This window comes from Planococcus citri, chromosome 5 (assembly GCF_950023065.1).
Source record: "Planococcus citri chromosome 5, ihPlaCitr1.1, whole genome shotgun sequence".
NCBI lineage: Eukaryota > Metazoa > Arthropoda > Insecta > Hemiptera > Pseudococcidae > Planococcus > Planococcus citri.
Window position 1 is genome coordinate 9,659,669 of NC_088681.1, and position 14,415 is coordinate 9,674,083.

Below are 14,415 nucleotides of genomic sequence, written 5' to 3' on the forward strand. Positions count from 1 at the left end.
CAGTTCCCTCCTCCCCCCCCACCCATACATAAAAAAATCTCCAGTTTTTTCTGACCAAGTTGATTTATTTTCGCGAAATTGAATAAAGAAGCGAAAAAATTCAATTGTACAACTCATATTCAAATATCCGAACCTGAGAAAAAAAGGATGAAAAATATCGGCGCGGGGGGGGGGTTAAAATTTTGAGGGTCCCATTCGGTGCATCCGCCAGGGCCTTCCAACCGTCCAACGGATCCACTCCGAGCCTGGAACTGGCAGGACAATACTTACAGTGATGGAAAACTGAAACTGGTTAAAAATTCAAACTGAAATGAAGAAATTAAACTGAAACTGAAACTTTAATGAAATTGAGCAAAATTGAAACTGAAAAAGTAAAACTGATTTTTGATAGTTCATTTTTTCTAATAAATTTTCAAAATATGTATTACAAATTTTATGGGGGAAAAAGGGGGAACTAAAACTGAATTTGGAAATGAACTAAAACTGAAATGAAGAAACTGAACCTAAAACGAAGACTGAAATAAATGAGAAAACTGAAACAGAAATGCAAAATTTTTTCCATCGGTGGAATAGAATGAAAAGATGAATATTATTATCTTGATCAATTCAGCAAAAATTTACCATTTTTAGTATTTAGGCCTAGCGAAAGACTTGAAATTATTATTCTTTGTTCTTATTTTTATTTAGTTCGAATTCGAAACCTATTAATTATCATATTTATCTTATTTTCGTTTCAACATAACTAATGAAACAAACTTCGGTGAAAAATTCGTTCGTTGAGCGATTAATGAATATATTGTATACAATATTAAATAGGTACATAATTCGATTTTCAGCTCGTTTGAGTTCGAGTTTATTATTGAAAAGTGTTAATGGCCGATGGATATTTTCCCTTCGAATTTCATGTTCTGCGTACTTCAGAGGATAAGAGAGTTTAGAATTAGCGATGATTACGATGATTTTATTTGATTTTATTCTGTTCTGTCAGTCATAAGGTTCTTGGGTACCTAATTTAATTTCTTCTTCGAGCTAAAAACATGGTTACTCGATTTAGTAATTTCGTCGATAACTGATGACGACGAGTATTAAAAATCTGAATTATCAGTTGTACTTTTCCCTTCAACTTTCATTCGTACATAAATTATGTTCTCGAAGCTCGAACAACGATCAATTTTTAAATTTTGTTTCATTATTCAAAATAGGCAGGTCATTTCCAATAATATCTGATTCGAACGTTGACGATTGTACACCTACGTGTGAAGTAAACAAGAATGTGAATCGTTATAATACTGGTTTGCTCGCATCGTAGGTTCTATAAAGATTTAGATTTATTTATTTTATTCGATTTTAATATTTAAAACAATTAAAACCGTCCTTTAAATTCATTTTAAATTTTAATTGATTCAAAAAAACGAAAAAAATATCGGAAAAAATCAAAAAGCGATTTAGCAACGTAGGAGTAGCGTTAATCAACGTTGCAACGTTGCCAAACGTATCGAATTCACCGGAGTAAATAGGTAAGCTATTTCTTGGACTCGTTCGTTTTTCTCGTTTTTCTCGAATAATTCTCAATTGAAGAAACTTTTAATAGAATAAATACATTCTGAAAACGTAATATAAATCAAAAAACACAACGTAATTTATCAAAACGCAGCCATAACGATAAAATCGTCCATTTAAGTAGGTAAGGAAAATTTCCATGATAACGACGCCGACGTTCGGCGAAGTCGAGGCATTCGGGTGAAATCGGAACTCGCGAACATTGTTCTTTTTACGCGAAACGTAGTTCTTTGTTAGAACGATGGAAATAATTTAGAAAAATGTCGCTTTAATCGAGTTTTCCATTTAAAATGGGCTCCGTTCGGTATAAAATTTCGTTCTAAAGATACGTAACGATGGCAGGAACGTACTCGCGACTGGTATAAGTTTGTTATTATTTTGTTGTTTGTACAGAGCGGATGTATACATATTAACCTTCCATCCTAACCTCCTTTCATTTCGTGTTGGGCCAACAACAACCGATCTACTAATACGTGAATGTGAGAAAATAATATAATATTATTATATTTTTAGTAAATGTTTTTGTGTATTTCGCCTTTTTTGTTTTCGTGTGTAAAGTTTTCATATTTTTTTCCCCCATTTTCTCTCGTGTAGTAAAAAAAGTAACGTAAATGAAAATAGTGTTGTAAAGTTTTATTTGAAAAAAAAAAAATCACGATGGTGTATGTTATTCGGATGTTGGCGTTTGTGAATATGTTCGCGTTTAATTCGCATCGTAGTCGTAGTGGTGAATATAATATTAAGTGATGTTACAAGTATGTTTTTTAGTGAAGTGGTTCGCACACAGTTTCGGTGTAACGTAAACAAACGCTGGATGTATTTGAAAAAGCGGTTATGTGACTGCTTTGGCAGCCGTTGCCTCGTCGGGTAAGATGGCTGCGACGCAAGCTGAATCTTCTTCGCAGTTAAATGATACAAATCGCGAACATTTACAACTACTACACGTCGATAAACAGCAACCATCCGAGATAGTAGGTAACAGTACTTTCCAAAATGGCACCGATAAAAATGCTGCGGCTAAATCGGCCAACAACGTAGTCGCTTCCGAAGTACAAGTATCCGGCGGTAAAGTGAAATTCTCGACGCATTATTCTTCGGCATCGGCAGCGCCAGCGCCAGATATGAGCCAATATAGGCAAGATTCGAATTGCGGCCCGCCAATGCATAATGAACAAATCAACGACGATTGCGCCACCGCCAACAAGTTGAACGCCGAGAAAGCCTATCTGCAATGTATCGATAACGGAAACGAAATTAATTATAATAAAGGGTTACCAGAACCGAACGCTGCGGCGGCGGCGGCCGCAGCCGCAGCCGCGTCCAACGTTCAACAGAATTACAATATGCAGTATTCGGCTAGAAATTACATAGGTCATCCGGATCATGGCGGTGGCGGTGGCGTTGGACCGCCTCAACAACAAATGAATAGCTCAGATCCGGCGGCGGCGGCGGCCGCAGCAGCTGCGGCGGCTGCTAATACCAATACTAATAACATACATGGCGGCGGTGGAGGAGCCGGACCACCTAATCAGTACGCTATGAGACATAATTACCCTAATTCTAAACCGATGCCGCCCGGATCGAGACCTATGCAACCTCCCCATATGAACGCACACGCTGTCAATTTCAATCCCCATAGTCATCCGCAAAGGTTCATGTCCGGCCAGAGTATATCGCAACAAATGGGCCCAACTCCTACCCTAAATCAACTCCTACAGTCCTCGAACCCGGTGCACAGATATCAGAATAATTACGCCGAGTACCCGAATCAGAAACCAGACTCGCAAGCTCCGTTCAACCATGCCTGGAATACCAGACCTATGCCTCCGTACATGAATCAACAAAGCCCTGGACCATATCGGGCTCAAATGCCGGTAAGTTTTTGCTCCTCAGATACTATATGTACCATGATTGATTTGATTGTGGTGTTTTGTTGTGCATTGTGTGCATCTTATCGTAAATGTGCCCCATATTTTTACCATCATCGTGCGTTTATCTGCTGTCTGTTTATTTGTGTGTATGTGTGTGTTATTCGATTGTTTATTATGCCTTCTCGGTAAAGATCAACGAACCGAGATTAGGAATTTATTACATGTGCGGAGCGTCGACTAATCGTAATAATTCCCTACCTATTATCAGTTATCACTGTACAGTGTACATTTGACTGGTGCAACGATGGTCACCCGAAAACATCACCTTCTTGTAACTGCTGGTCGAGTGAGTCGATTTCTATGCTGAGTTTTGAGCCCATCGAGTGGACACGAGTGTACCAATATGTAGTATCGACACGTCAGTGGTCATCTAGCCCCCGAAATCCTGCCTCGTGAGAGTATTCGTTCGTGTGAAATCAGCTGATTATTGGACTGAAAGCCTACGAAAGAATATCAACGTGTTTGTGAAACTTTTTCTGCCTCATTTCTACCTTCTCTGGGTACTTTGCTATCGATTTTTCATTTTGTTTTCTCCATTTTTTTCGTATCCTATTTTGTGTGTTTGTGTGAGTGTTGGAAGTATGTATTGTTATTGTTGTTGAATAATTTGAATGTTATTTTGGCCTAAATTGGTGTAATTTTGAGGAAATTATTTTATTAATTTTTCAAGTTCGAGTGTACTTAGATTGAACGTGTTTTTTGTCTTGGAAAAATCGCCCAAGTTGGAAATTCTCGGAGGAGTTTAAACGTGAAATCAAGTTTTGATGCACCTTCAGTACCTTCTCCAAATTTGAGACGAATGCAGCCAAAAAGTCCGATGGTATTTCGACCAATTGATCAATTTCAATTCAGATTACCCGAGGTAGCACTTGAAATGAACGAATATCCAGTTTGCAGACATGAAATTCGATCACTAAAAAGTGACTTGGTCTTTCATAAAAATCCTTCAGAACCATCAGTTTCGAAAAAAAAATTCAAAAATCAACTGTTCAACATTTAAAATGTATAAGACGATGTAATTGGATAGAGCCGATATTTTCTGAACCGTACAAAGGTAGATCGAAGGATCAGGCAAAAATTCATCACCTGTCAGCATTTCAAGTGCTAAAGTGCCTTTTTCGATTTTTGGCGAATTTTTGAAAATTGAATTTAGGCCAAAAATGAGGGGAAAAAAATCAAAATTTTACCTAATTGACCAAGAAAGCTGAAATTTGGAATATACCCTATTTTTCGACGCGCCAAATCGATTGGATACTGTTTCAACCCGTTTTGGGCAGTTCTGGAGCCTCCAGCAGATTTTTGAAACTCGAAATTTCCCAAAATTTCATCAAATGGAAATGGAAAGCCAAAATTTATTCTGCAAAGTAATTTTAATACGCTACGAAGTGGACTGCAGGTGGATTTCAAGTCGTTTTGGAGCCTCCAGCGACTTTTTGAAAATAACTGGGAGTCACAAAATTTTTGAAACTTGAAATTTCCTCAACATTTTATCAAAAGGAGTTAGCAAGCTTAAATTTACTTCGGAAACTAATTTTAATACGAGATGAAGTCGACTGTGTGGTGGTTTCAAATGATTTTGAAGTTTCCAGCTACTTTTTGGAAATTTCAATTCTCCAAAAAACGCCATACAACATTTCAAAAAGTCGCCGGAGGCTCCAAAACGACTTCAAACCCACCAGCAGTCGACTTCGTAGCGTATTGAAATTAGTTTACGGAATGAATTTCGGCTTTCCACCTCCATTTGATGAAATTTTGGGAAATTTCAAGCTTCAAAAATCTGCTGGAGGCTCCAGTAATTTTCAAAAATTCGCTGGAGGCTCCAAAACGACTTGAAATACACCTATCCACCTGCAATCGACTTCCTGGCGTATCGAAATTAGTTTGCGGAATAAATTTCGGGTTTCCAATTCCATTTGATGAAATTTTGTGGGAATTCCGAGTTTCAAAAATCTGCTGGAGGCTCCAGAACTACCCAAAACGGTTTGAAACCGTTTCCAATCGATTTGGCGTGTCGAAAGTAGGGTATATCCCAAATTTCAGCTTCTTGGTCAATTTGGTAAAATTTTGATTTTTTCCCCTAATTTTTGGCCTAAATTTGATTTTCAAAAATTCACCAGAAATCGAAAAAGGCACTTCAGCACTTGAAATTTTGACAGGTGAAATTTTTGCCTGATTTTTCGGTCTACCTTTGTACGGTTTGAAAAATTTCGTGCAAGTCCTCTGTTGGAACGCAAATTCTGCGATTTTGGCTGAGCTGTCAATCAAAATGGCCGCCATTTTGTAAGTAGGGCCACTTTTTTTTGAGGACAAGGGCTAGAAATGTTCCTTAGGACTCCCCCTTTAAGAAAAAAGTTGTCCCGGAGGATCCACGGGGGAGAGGGATGCAAAAGATTTTTATGCTGGCTCCTCGACTAACATAATAATATACTTTGCTCTCATTTCTCAAATTTTTGGTCACTTTTTTGCTATTTCACAGTCACTAAAATCACTAAAAAAAAAATTAAATAGTGGATTTCATGCCTGAGTTTGGAATGCAGAAGAGTTTGAACGTAAAATCAGAAATGAGAGAAGAAACGGATACAGATCATTTGATGTCAAATCGTCGAGCTTTTGAAAAGCTCTCTGGGGATCGATGATTTTTGAAAAAAAATATTACTAATGTAGGTAAATCTCGATGAGAGATGTCGAATGGCGCGAACCGCAGTTCTGAAAGTGCATTTGCCGAGCAGATGGGGGTGCTCAAAGTTTTGAGAAAAATTAAGGATATTGTACAGTTCGAGTGAGGTGAACTTGAGATTTAGAAATGGTTCAAATTTGGAACTTTTCCCAGTTTTTTGAGTCTATAGAAGTAGTTTTTGGTGGAGATGCGGTGAAAAGCAGTGTTGCCATTTTTTAAGCATCAAAAATTGGGTGAAAAATGATATTTCTCAATCGCATCGAAGCTCGAAAATTCTGAAAAAATTACCCCCAAGTCAATTTTACACGCTAATTAACGTATCCAAAAATTGGGGTGATTTTTTTTGGTATTCTCGATTAGGAAAAAAAAAATCGAAGATTTGTAGAAAACAGAATTTTTGATCTCGAAAGATCAAAAATGTACAAATCGACTAATTTTTGTCAATTTATTTTATGCCCTAAATTGAAGAAAAAAATGAGGTATTTTATCTGCTCCTGCTGCTCGTTTTCATTTTAATTTTTTTTTTTTTTTTTTTTTTTTATTTAATAGCCTCTCGTGTTACGAGAACTGTGTATCTTTTGAATAGATATTTCGATCAAGTTTCAAAGCTTCATTTTCAGTTTGAAGTCGCCCTGAAAAAATTTCAGCCCCCAAGGTTTTCCTGCAGGAGAGATTTGGGTCCTCAAAAATTAGGTATTTTCTAAAAAAAAATCGTGGTTTGTATCGCTCTTGCCCCTACCCCACGTGTTTTGGGGACAATAGTCCAGCTCTAAAAGACAGTATTTGAGATTCTGCGTCGACCTAGGCCATTTCCACCGAATTCCTAGATCTTTTGGAGGGCTACTGAAAGCCGAATGTAGTTGAAAATTTTCTAAATGCTCATTTTTAGGTAAGTAAAATTGCGTTTGGAACATTTTTTCTGCCAATTTTCTGGTCATTTTTCATTTTTGCCATTTTTAAAAAAATTGAGAAAAATAGCCCAAAACTTCGATTTCTTTTTTTTTTTTTCAAAACTCATGCTCGAAATCTGCTGGAATTTGGATAAAATTTGGTCATTTTGATTAATGAGGTCTTGAGGAGGATGCCAAGGAAGTGAGATGGTGATAAAGTTCCTGATATTTTCGAATCTTTTTGAATAATTTTAATTTTTTGTGGTGTGAGAATGAAGGAAGGACTGAAAAAAAAGAAAGAAATTTAACGACTGAAGGAATAAAACAGATTCTCAAATGCTTTCAAGAAACTACGATTTAAATTAGGTGGCATAGAGGAGGAAGAGGAGGAGGGAGGGGGTGTGATTGAAATTCAGGCAACTCTTTTCAATTTGTGATGACTTGATCAAAAATGCCTCCAAATTTTTTGCATATCTGTATATATTTTGCAAACCTTTTTTAAAGGTTTGAAAATTGATATTTGAGGTGAACGTGGAAGGAGGAGAAGAAGAGATCTACTTTCTTCTTCTAAATTATCTTAAATTTGCCCAATTTATGATGACCTCACAAAAAATGCCAATTTTTTTTGGATATGTTTTTTGAAATACGAAATTTGTTCTTGAAAAAATTTTGAATAAAAAGTTATTCGCGAGGAAAATTTTGTAACTTTTTTTGGGAATGTAGGAGGGAGGGGGGTTATTTTTGCTTTTCTCTCTTGAGAATCAGATCAGTTTGGTAGGAATTGAATTTTTGGCTTAATTGAAATTAAATTTACTGAAATTAGAGAACACAAGTTGGTTTTTTACATTTTTTCAATCCTTGTTCGACAACGAAGGGTTAAAATTCTCATTTTAAATGATCAATTATTTTCGACTTTCTGCTTCCAAACTGAAATTTCGATCTTCTTTATAATCGAAGTTGGTTTTTGCCATGAATTTAACAAATTTTAATTTTTTCATCTCGAAGTGCATATCTTGGAGAAGTGAATTACTCACCTTCTACAATTCATCGAATATTTGGTTCACTTTTTCGAAATGAGTTCCAAAAACAAGAGAACTGAAAAATGAAAATGATTTGGAGTTGGAAGAACGTCATAGAAGGCAGGCTTGGCTCTTTCAATTTCGGTATTTTTTGCTTCAAATTTAATTCGATTTTTATTTTGTCTGATTTTCAAGCCTCTTGTCCCTCCCCCCACCCCCACCTCGACCCCTCTACAAGACTGATAAGTTATCACATTCTGGTTGAAAGTTGATGAATTAGAAAGTCGATGGCAATTTTCAGGAGCTGTAGAATAGTATCAAGCTGATGAAAAATTATACCACTGCTCAAGACCTCCGTCCTCTGATAAGTTTAATTGAGTATTTAAATGAAATTATCATTAATTTTTTTGGGGGGAGGGGGGTGAGGATGAAGAAGTAGAGTGATGAAAAGCTCGTAGGAAAACAGCCAAATTTTCGAGTGAAAGTTGATTAGGTGAAAACTGAAAAGAATTACTCAAAAATTCAGGGAACATTTCGATCATCTCGGTCATAACTTAACCTATGTAAAATATCACCTGATTATCTAAAATGCTAGTTGTGTGTGAATGGGATTAGAGGGGGTGAGGGGGGGGGGGGTAATTCCTCCAATTTCGAAGGTATTTCGATATTTTGGCTAGGTGTATAGGTTGTCCAACAAGTCTTGCTTATCCTGTTTTTCATACTTTTTTTTCCAAACATTGCCTAAAAGTCTCGTATTTTGGCCTAAATTGCACAAAAAATCTTGCTTTTTCCCCAAAGTTGTCCATCAGGGGTGTTTTTTTTGCCTGAAATTGCCAAAATTACTCATCAATCGTATTTCACTGCCAAAAATTGTCAGAAAGTTCTGCAATAATATTGCACTTTTGAATTTCAACATTTTCGTTCTTATTATGTTTTCCTTTCAAAATTCTGAATTTTTTCCATTTCTTGCAATTCTCATGAAAATATGTGATGGAAATTTCGACTTGAAAAAATTCCAACATGAATAAATTTTGACCCTGAACGCCTGAAAAAATGGTTGAATTGAATGTTCTCCTACGAACTCGAGGAAAATCGAAAAAAATCTATTCACTTACGCAGCTTCTCGATGATACCCACGTGATATGAAAAAAAAAAAAAACGTCGAGCATTTCAGATCAAATTAAGCCCTTCAGGCTTCGTTCACCTGTCTCAATTTATCATCTCGTTTCGTAAAAAAAAAACAACGACACCGGCGTAACAAAATGTATGTTTTCCCTTCCTCTTTCGAAAAGTTTTATTTTGCTGTAGTGTTTCGATCGTCAACGACAACAACTGTGTCGAAGTGAACATTGAAAAAATAAAAATAAAACAAACCTCCGTCTGTGTGTTATCAAGTTCAGCGAACTTTGATGGGTAAATTTTCACGTTTGATTTGGTAATTGTCGAACGCCGTGTTGTATGGTTCGAGTGCTTTTTGCTATCTCGTATCTCTATGTACCTTTATATGTATTATATGGATGGATGTACTATACAATATTATCTGGTGGTATCGTTCGTCGATGTGTAGATATTTTGTATTTTGTATTTTTTTCAATTTATTGATACGAGTGTTTTCGATGATCATCGTTTTAGTATCTCTCGTTTGAAATAACGTGTATACTTATGTATGTACCTATTACCTATTCGTTAATCTGGACTGGGGAGGCGATTATTCGCCATTTATTCTCGTTGCCAGCAATGAAGAAAATCAAAAGAGAAAAAATGACTGTTGAGACGAGAGGAATGGCATTGCGAAATGGGAAAATAAAACGAAAGAAGCTTTACGTGTAAATGGTGAGAGAGCGGCGAGGTAGAGAGATACGAGTACTTAGATTAATCTACGTACCAGCATTTGGTAAATAAATGGTGGTATTGTGCTATGGCGAGGATGAGCTTACACCACGATGCGAATGCGATGGGATGGGTGTAATGTAATGAAAGACGACGACGACGACGATGACGATGAGCTGTACTTGTACCACCAGGTATTAGGCGAAATTTTTCATTATACGAATCGTGTAAGTAACCGGTTTACGGTGTGGAAATTGCGCGCCGACGACTGCGACTGGGTCCTACTTTTTGGCATGTTCGCTCGCTAAGAACCAGCTAAAGCAAGACCCAGCACGGAGAGAAGGAGATGGAATCAAACGCAGACTGTGGGAAAGAAAAGTACTGACTGGTCGGGAGAGTAGGTAATTCATTGTACGAAGACCAAGAAGAGGAGCAGGAGGGTTGCGGTGGTGTTGAAATGAGTCGTCGATGGTGCCAAGTTGAGGAAAATTTGTTTCGTATGGTTTGGCTGAGATGTGACGTGCTATTTTTTTGGAGTGTGAGGAAAATGCGAGGAGTATACGAGTCGATTTGAATTCGTTGAGGTGTACTTTCGAGTGTGGAGATCTCCCTTTTAGTGTTGTTTTTTGAGTTCAGATCATTTGTATGGATATTGGGGCCGATTGCAGAAAAATAATGTCGCAGGATTTTGATCAAATTCAGCGGATACATTTATTTTGAGTTGAAAGTGATCCAGGAATTTTTTTAGCATTGGAGGTGTCCCTGAAAAAAAAAAACAAGTGTCTTCAAAGAGAGTGAATTTTGGAAAAAAATCGTGTTTTTTTCGCCTCAGCCTTTACCCAACCTGTTTTGGAACAGAATGGTCCAGCTCCAAAAAGCATCGTTGAGAAAATTCGTATTTTTGTTATTTTTTCTTCTCAAATATTTCGCATTAATTATGCCAAGACATCGAAAGCTATCATTTTTGAAACTGGAGATCTTTTGGAACGCAGTATCGCCAATTTTTTTAATCAATGTTGCTAATTTCAAGAAACCAAAAAAATCATCAAGTTTTTGGCCTCGTGAAAAAGGGACATTGAGGGAGAATGAATGAAAATTTTGAAGAAAATGAACGAATTTGTCGTGTAGGTATTAGGTAGCATCGAAAAAGTGAAGCAGTGAAAAAAAAGCAAACACGTGGGTAGAAGGGTAAAAGGAAAAGGCAGAGTAACTCGAAACCATCTCATATTCTATTCTACGTGTACAATAATTAGTAGACTCGGTGCGCTTTTGTATTTACGCGGTCTAATTACAGTGACACGTTAACGTGTTTCGAAAAAAAAAGAAGAAAGAATGAAAAAAAATTAACCAAAGAAAACGTGTAAAAAAGAAACACGAAAGAAGTGGAGAAAAAAGCGTGAAAGAAAGAAAAAAGATCGCTATATTAATGGTATACATTTATAGAAGGTGGCTAGGCGTTTTTTTCTTGCCCTCTTCCTCTTCCTCCTGCCTCTCTCTGACTCATTCAGCGTCCTTTTTCTTTTATATGTATTATGGAAGTCATCATAGGTGCTTAGCTTATATAGCTGAAGGTATCTTGGAAGGGGGCAAGATGGTGTTGCTGTTGCTATGAGTTCTTGGCCAACAAATCCGTTTTTATTGCAGGTATGAGGTACACAGACACACTAGAGAAGTAAAATAAATGGATATCGTATTGCGTACTCTGACGATTCTCGGACTTGTGTTGTTCCTTCTTCGTCGAATGGACGTTGGTCGTCGACGACGAAGACGATGAAAGGAAATGACGAAGCGTTAATTTTTTTTCCAAGTTGTTCGATTGCAGCTATTATTACGCTTATTGTCTATTTCTTTTTACATTTTGTCTGTCTGCGAGTGAAGTGTCTTGGTCGACGCTGCTATTTGCGTGAATGTATGAAAATGAATTTCCAGAATGTAATAAAAAAAACTACTCGAAGGTACGGTTTGGTCGAAGAAATGAAGATAAATTGAACGACGAATGAACTTCAAAATATCAGAAAGGAAGAGTCGGGTCATCTTATTAATGTCTGTGGAAAATTTCTGAGAATTGTGCAATGTGCAGTGCGAAAGAATTTGAAAAAGAGGAAGAAAATGAGAATATTTTGGTATTGTTGGTTGAAAAAGTGAAGAACGAGTGCTTGAGAGAATCGATTCCAACTGGATCTGGATTTAGCTTGATATGCCCAGAAATTAGCTGATGGTGGGGGGGGGGGGGAAATAGGTTTTTCTGAGTAAAATCATCAAACCTGGGTACTCATTGTTGTCTCTTTTTCTTCTATTTGTTATTTTATTTTTTTTAGATGCTGAATTTTACAGCAAGATGATTTTCGATTTCGGAAAATTATTCCTAGAACTCCCCCCATTCCTCTTCTTTTTCGGTATTTTTTTGTGAGGTTGCGACAAAATTTGAAAATTAACTAATCAATTGACTGTTTTTTTGTTTTTTTTTTCTTCTTCTTCAAGAAGGATAAATCTTTTTATTAAGTTTTTATTGATTTTGTTTTGAAAAATGAAAAATTCCATCACTTTTTTCGCAGCAGGTCGATTACTACGAGCATTTTGAATATGATTTTTGTCCATTAGAGATTATTGACCATTTGAACCCTGGTTTTCAACATTCGCTCGATCGATCTGAATATTGATCAATACGCCAATACCTACCTTTGAAACTGATTGATTTCCTAATCCAATAGTATACGCTTTGGGTATATCAAAATCAGACAATTTTACTTTTGAAAATGGCAGGAAACCTAACTTTTTGTTGAATTGCTAATTTGAATATCGAATTTAAAAAAGAAACAAGAACTGTAAATCAATAATCTTTGGATTTTTTTGCAAAAAATTCTGGTTTTTCATGGCAAAATTGCAAAAAAAAAGTTCTATTGTTGTTAAAGTCGAATAAAAGTATCTTTTTTTTCGCTATAAATTTCAAAAAGTTTAATTTTTGTAAAACAAAGTCCGATTTTTGTCAAAACTACTAAGTCTTTTTTTGTTATACAATTTCCAAAAAAAAGTTACGTTTTTCCAAATCGTAAAACATATCACTTTCTGTTCAAAATTGTGGAAATAAAGTTCTGTTTTCTGCACAAAAAATTTCAAAAAAGTTCTGTTTTATTGTCAAATTTGTCAAATGATTCGAATTCAAGTATTTGCTCCTTTTTTTAAAATAAATTTTTTCCAATTCTTTGTATTCGTTGACCCCCCCCCCCACTCCTCACATCTCTCTCCCACAATATAACCCTTTTGGAAGAGAAGTCCTGTTTTTTGACCAAATTGCTGATAAATTCTTTTCTGTTTTCGCAGATTACCCAAATGAAGTCCAGTTTATTAAAAATAATTAAAAATTTTTTCACAATAATCTTTTTGGAAATGTCTGAGATTTTTGTAATAATTTTTTTCGTAAATAAAATCATTTCCCTAGGGAATATTTAAAATTGCTCTCAATCGCCAAATCAGTCTAAAATTGAGATTTCTCATGTTGCAGCTGGACAAATCGTACAAATTTGACGTTAGAGAGTAATTTTGTTCTGATAAAAATTCATTTTATTAAAAGTTCATGTAGGTATCTCAAAATTTTCGAAGCCAGTGAAATTGATTAATGGGCTAGGGGGAGGGGGGAGTAAAATGATCAAAATGTTGAAAATCAGGGTGTTTACTCCATTATGATCAATCTGTTTCCGCGTTGATTCCCCCCCCCCCCCCGTTTTTTGCTTTAAAACAAAATGAAAAGTTATGGGCCTGAACATTTTTAAAAATTCGTCCAATAATTCTAGAATCTGATTTAGTAAATTATTGACTCAAATAGGGTGTCTAACAGTTCTTCCAATCCAGTTAAATATAATAGTGAAAAATTGAATATTTTGATTGTTTATGAAAATCAATTGATTATTTCCATTGTGTGTTCTTAATTACTTTTTTGTTTCTTTCAAAAATTATGAAATTTTTCAAGTTTTTTTTTTTTGGCAATTTTATGAAAATGAATTGCTAGTGGGCGGGGGGAGGGAGTATTGGTACATTTTTAATTCTTGTGAAAGGTCCTTCCATCTTCCAAGGTACTTCTTTTTAGTTTTCAGACTTTGTTTGACACTCTGAAATACTCTGATTTGGGACATGAAAGTCTTTGAATGATGTAAGAAAGAAGATTCAAACACTCCTAAAATTTTTTCAACGTTGAGACATATCGTGGTTTAAACAAAAATGATTCTACTGCGATACAAATGAAGTACTGATTCTTCAAAATTTTGCAACTTTCAAACCCGCTTTCCCCTCCTACACAAGTCCCAACTCTCTATAAGTAGGACTGCAATGTCTCCTGTGTCTCCAGAAATCACCGGTGATATGTATTTCAATTTTTGGTGGAAAAAATCGCCAAATCAGAATAAATTTTTGCTAACAATATCTGGAAGAGCGTTTAAATCCGAACATTGACCTGATTTTTGACACAGATGGGTATGTACGAGTTACAGCTGACAGAGCCTGTTCAAAAAACG

At 36.0% G+C, this 14,415-nt stretch overlaps 1 protein-coding gene across 8 annotated transcripts in view; it reads left to right on the forward strand.

The window, feature by feature from the left end:
- The first annotated feature begins 1,770 nt into the window (after positions 1-1,770).
- The window catches only part of osa (trithorax group protein osa), a 162,551-nt gene continuing 149,906 nt past the window's right edge, over positions 1,771-14,415 (forward strand). For all 8 annotated transcript variants that reach the window (XM_065366486.1, XM_065366490.1, XM_065366487.1 and 5 more), the window contains exon 1: positions 1,771-3,434. In XM_065366486.1, the coding sequence (XP_065222558.1) occupies positions 2,433-3,434 (1,002 nt within the window). In that variant the 5' untranslated portion in view covers positions 1,771-2,432. The remainder of the gene's footprint in view (positions 3,435-14,415) is intronic.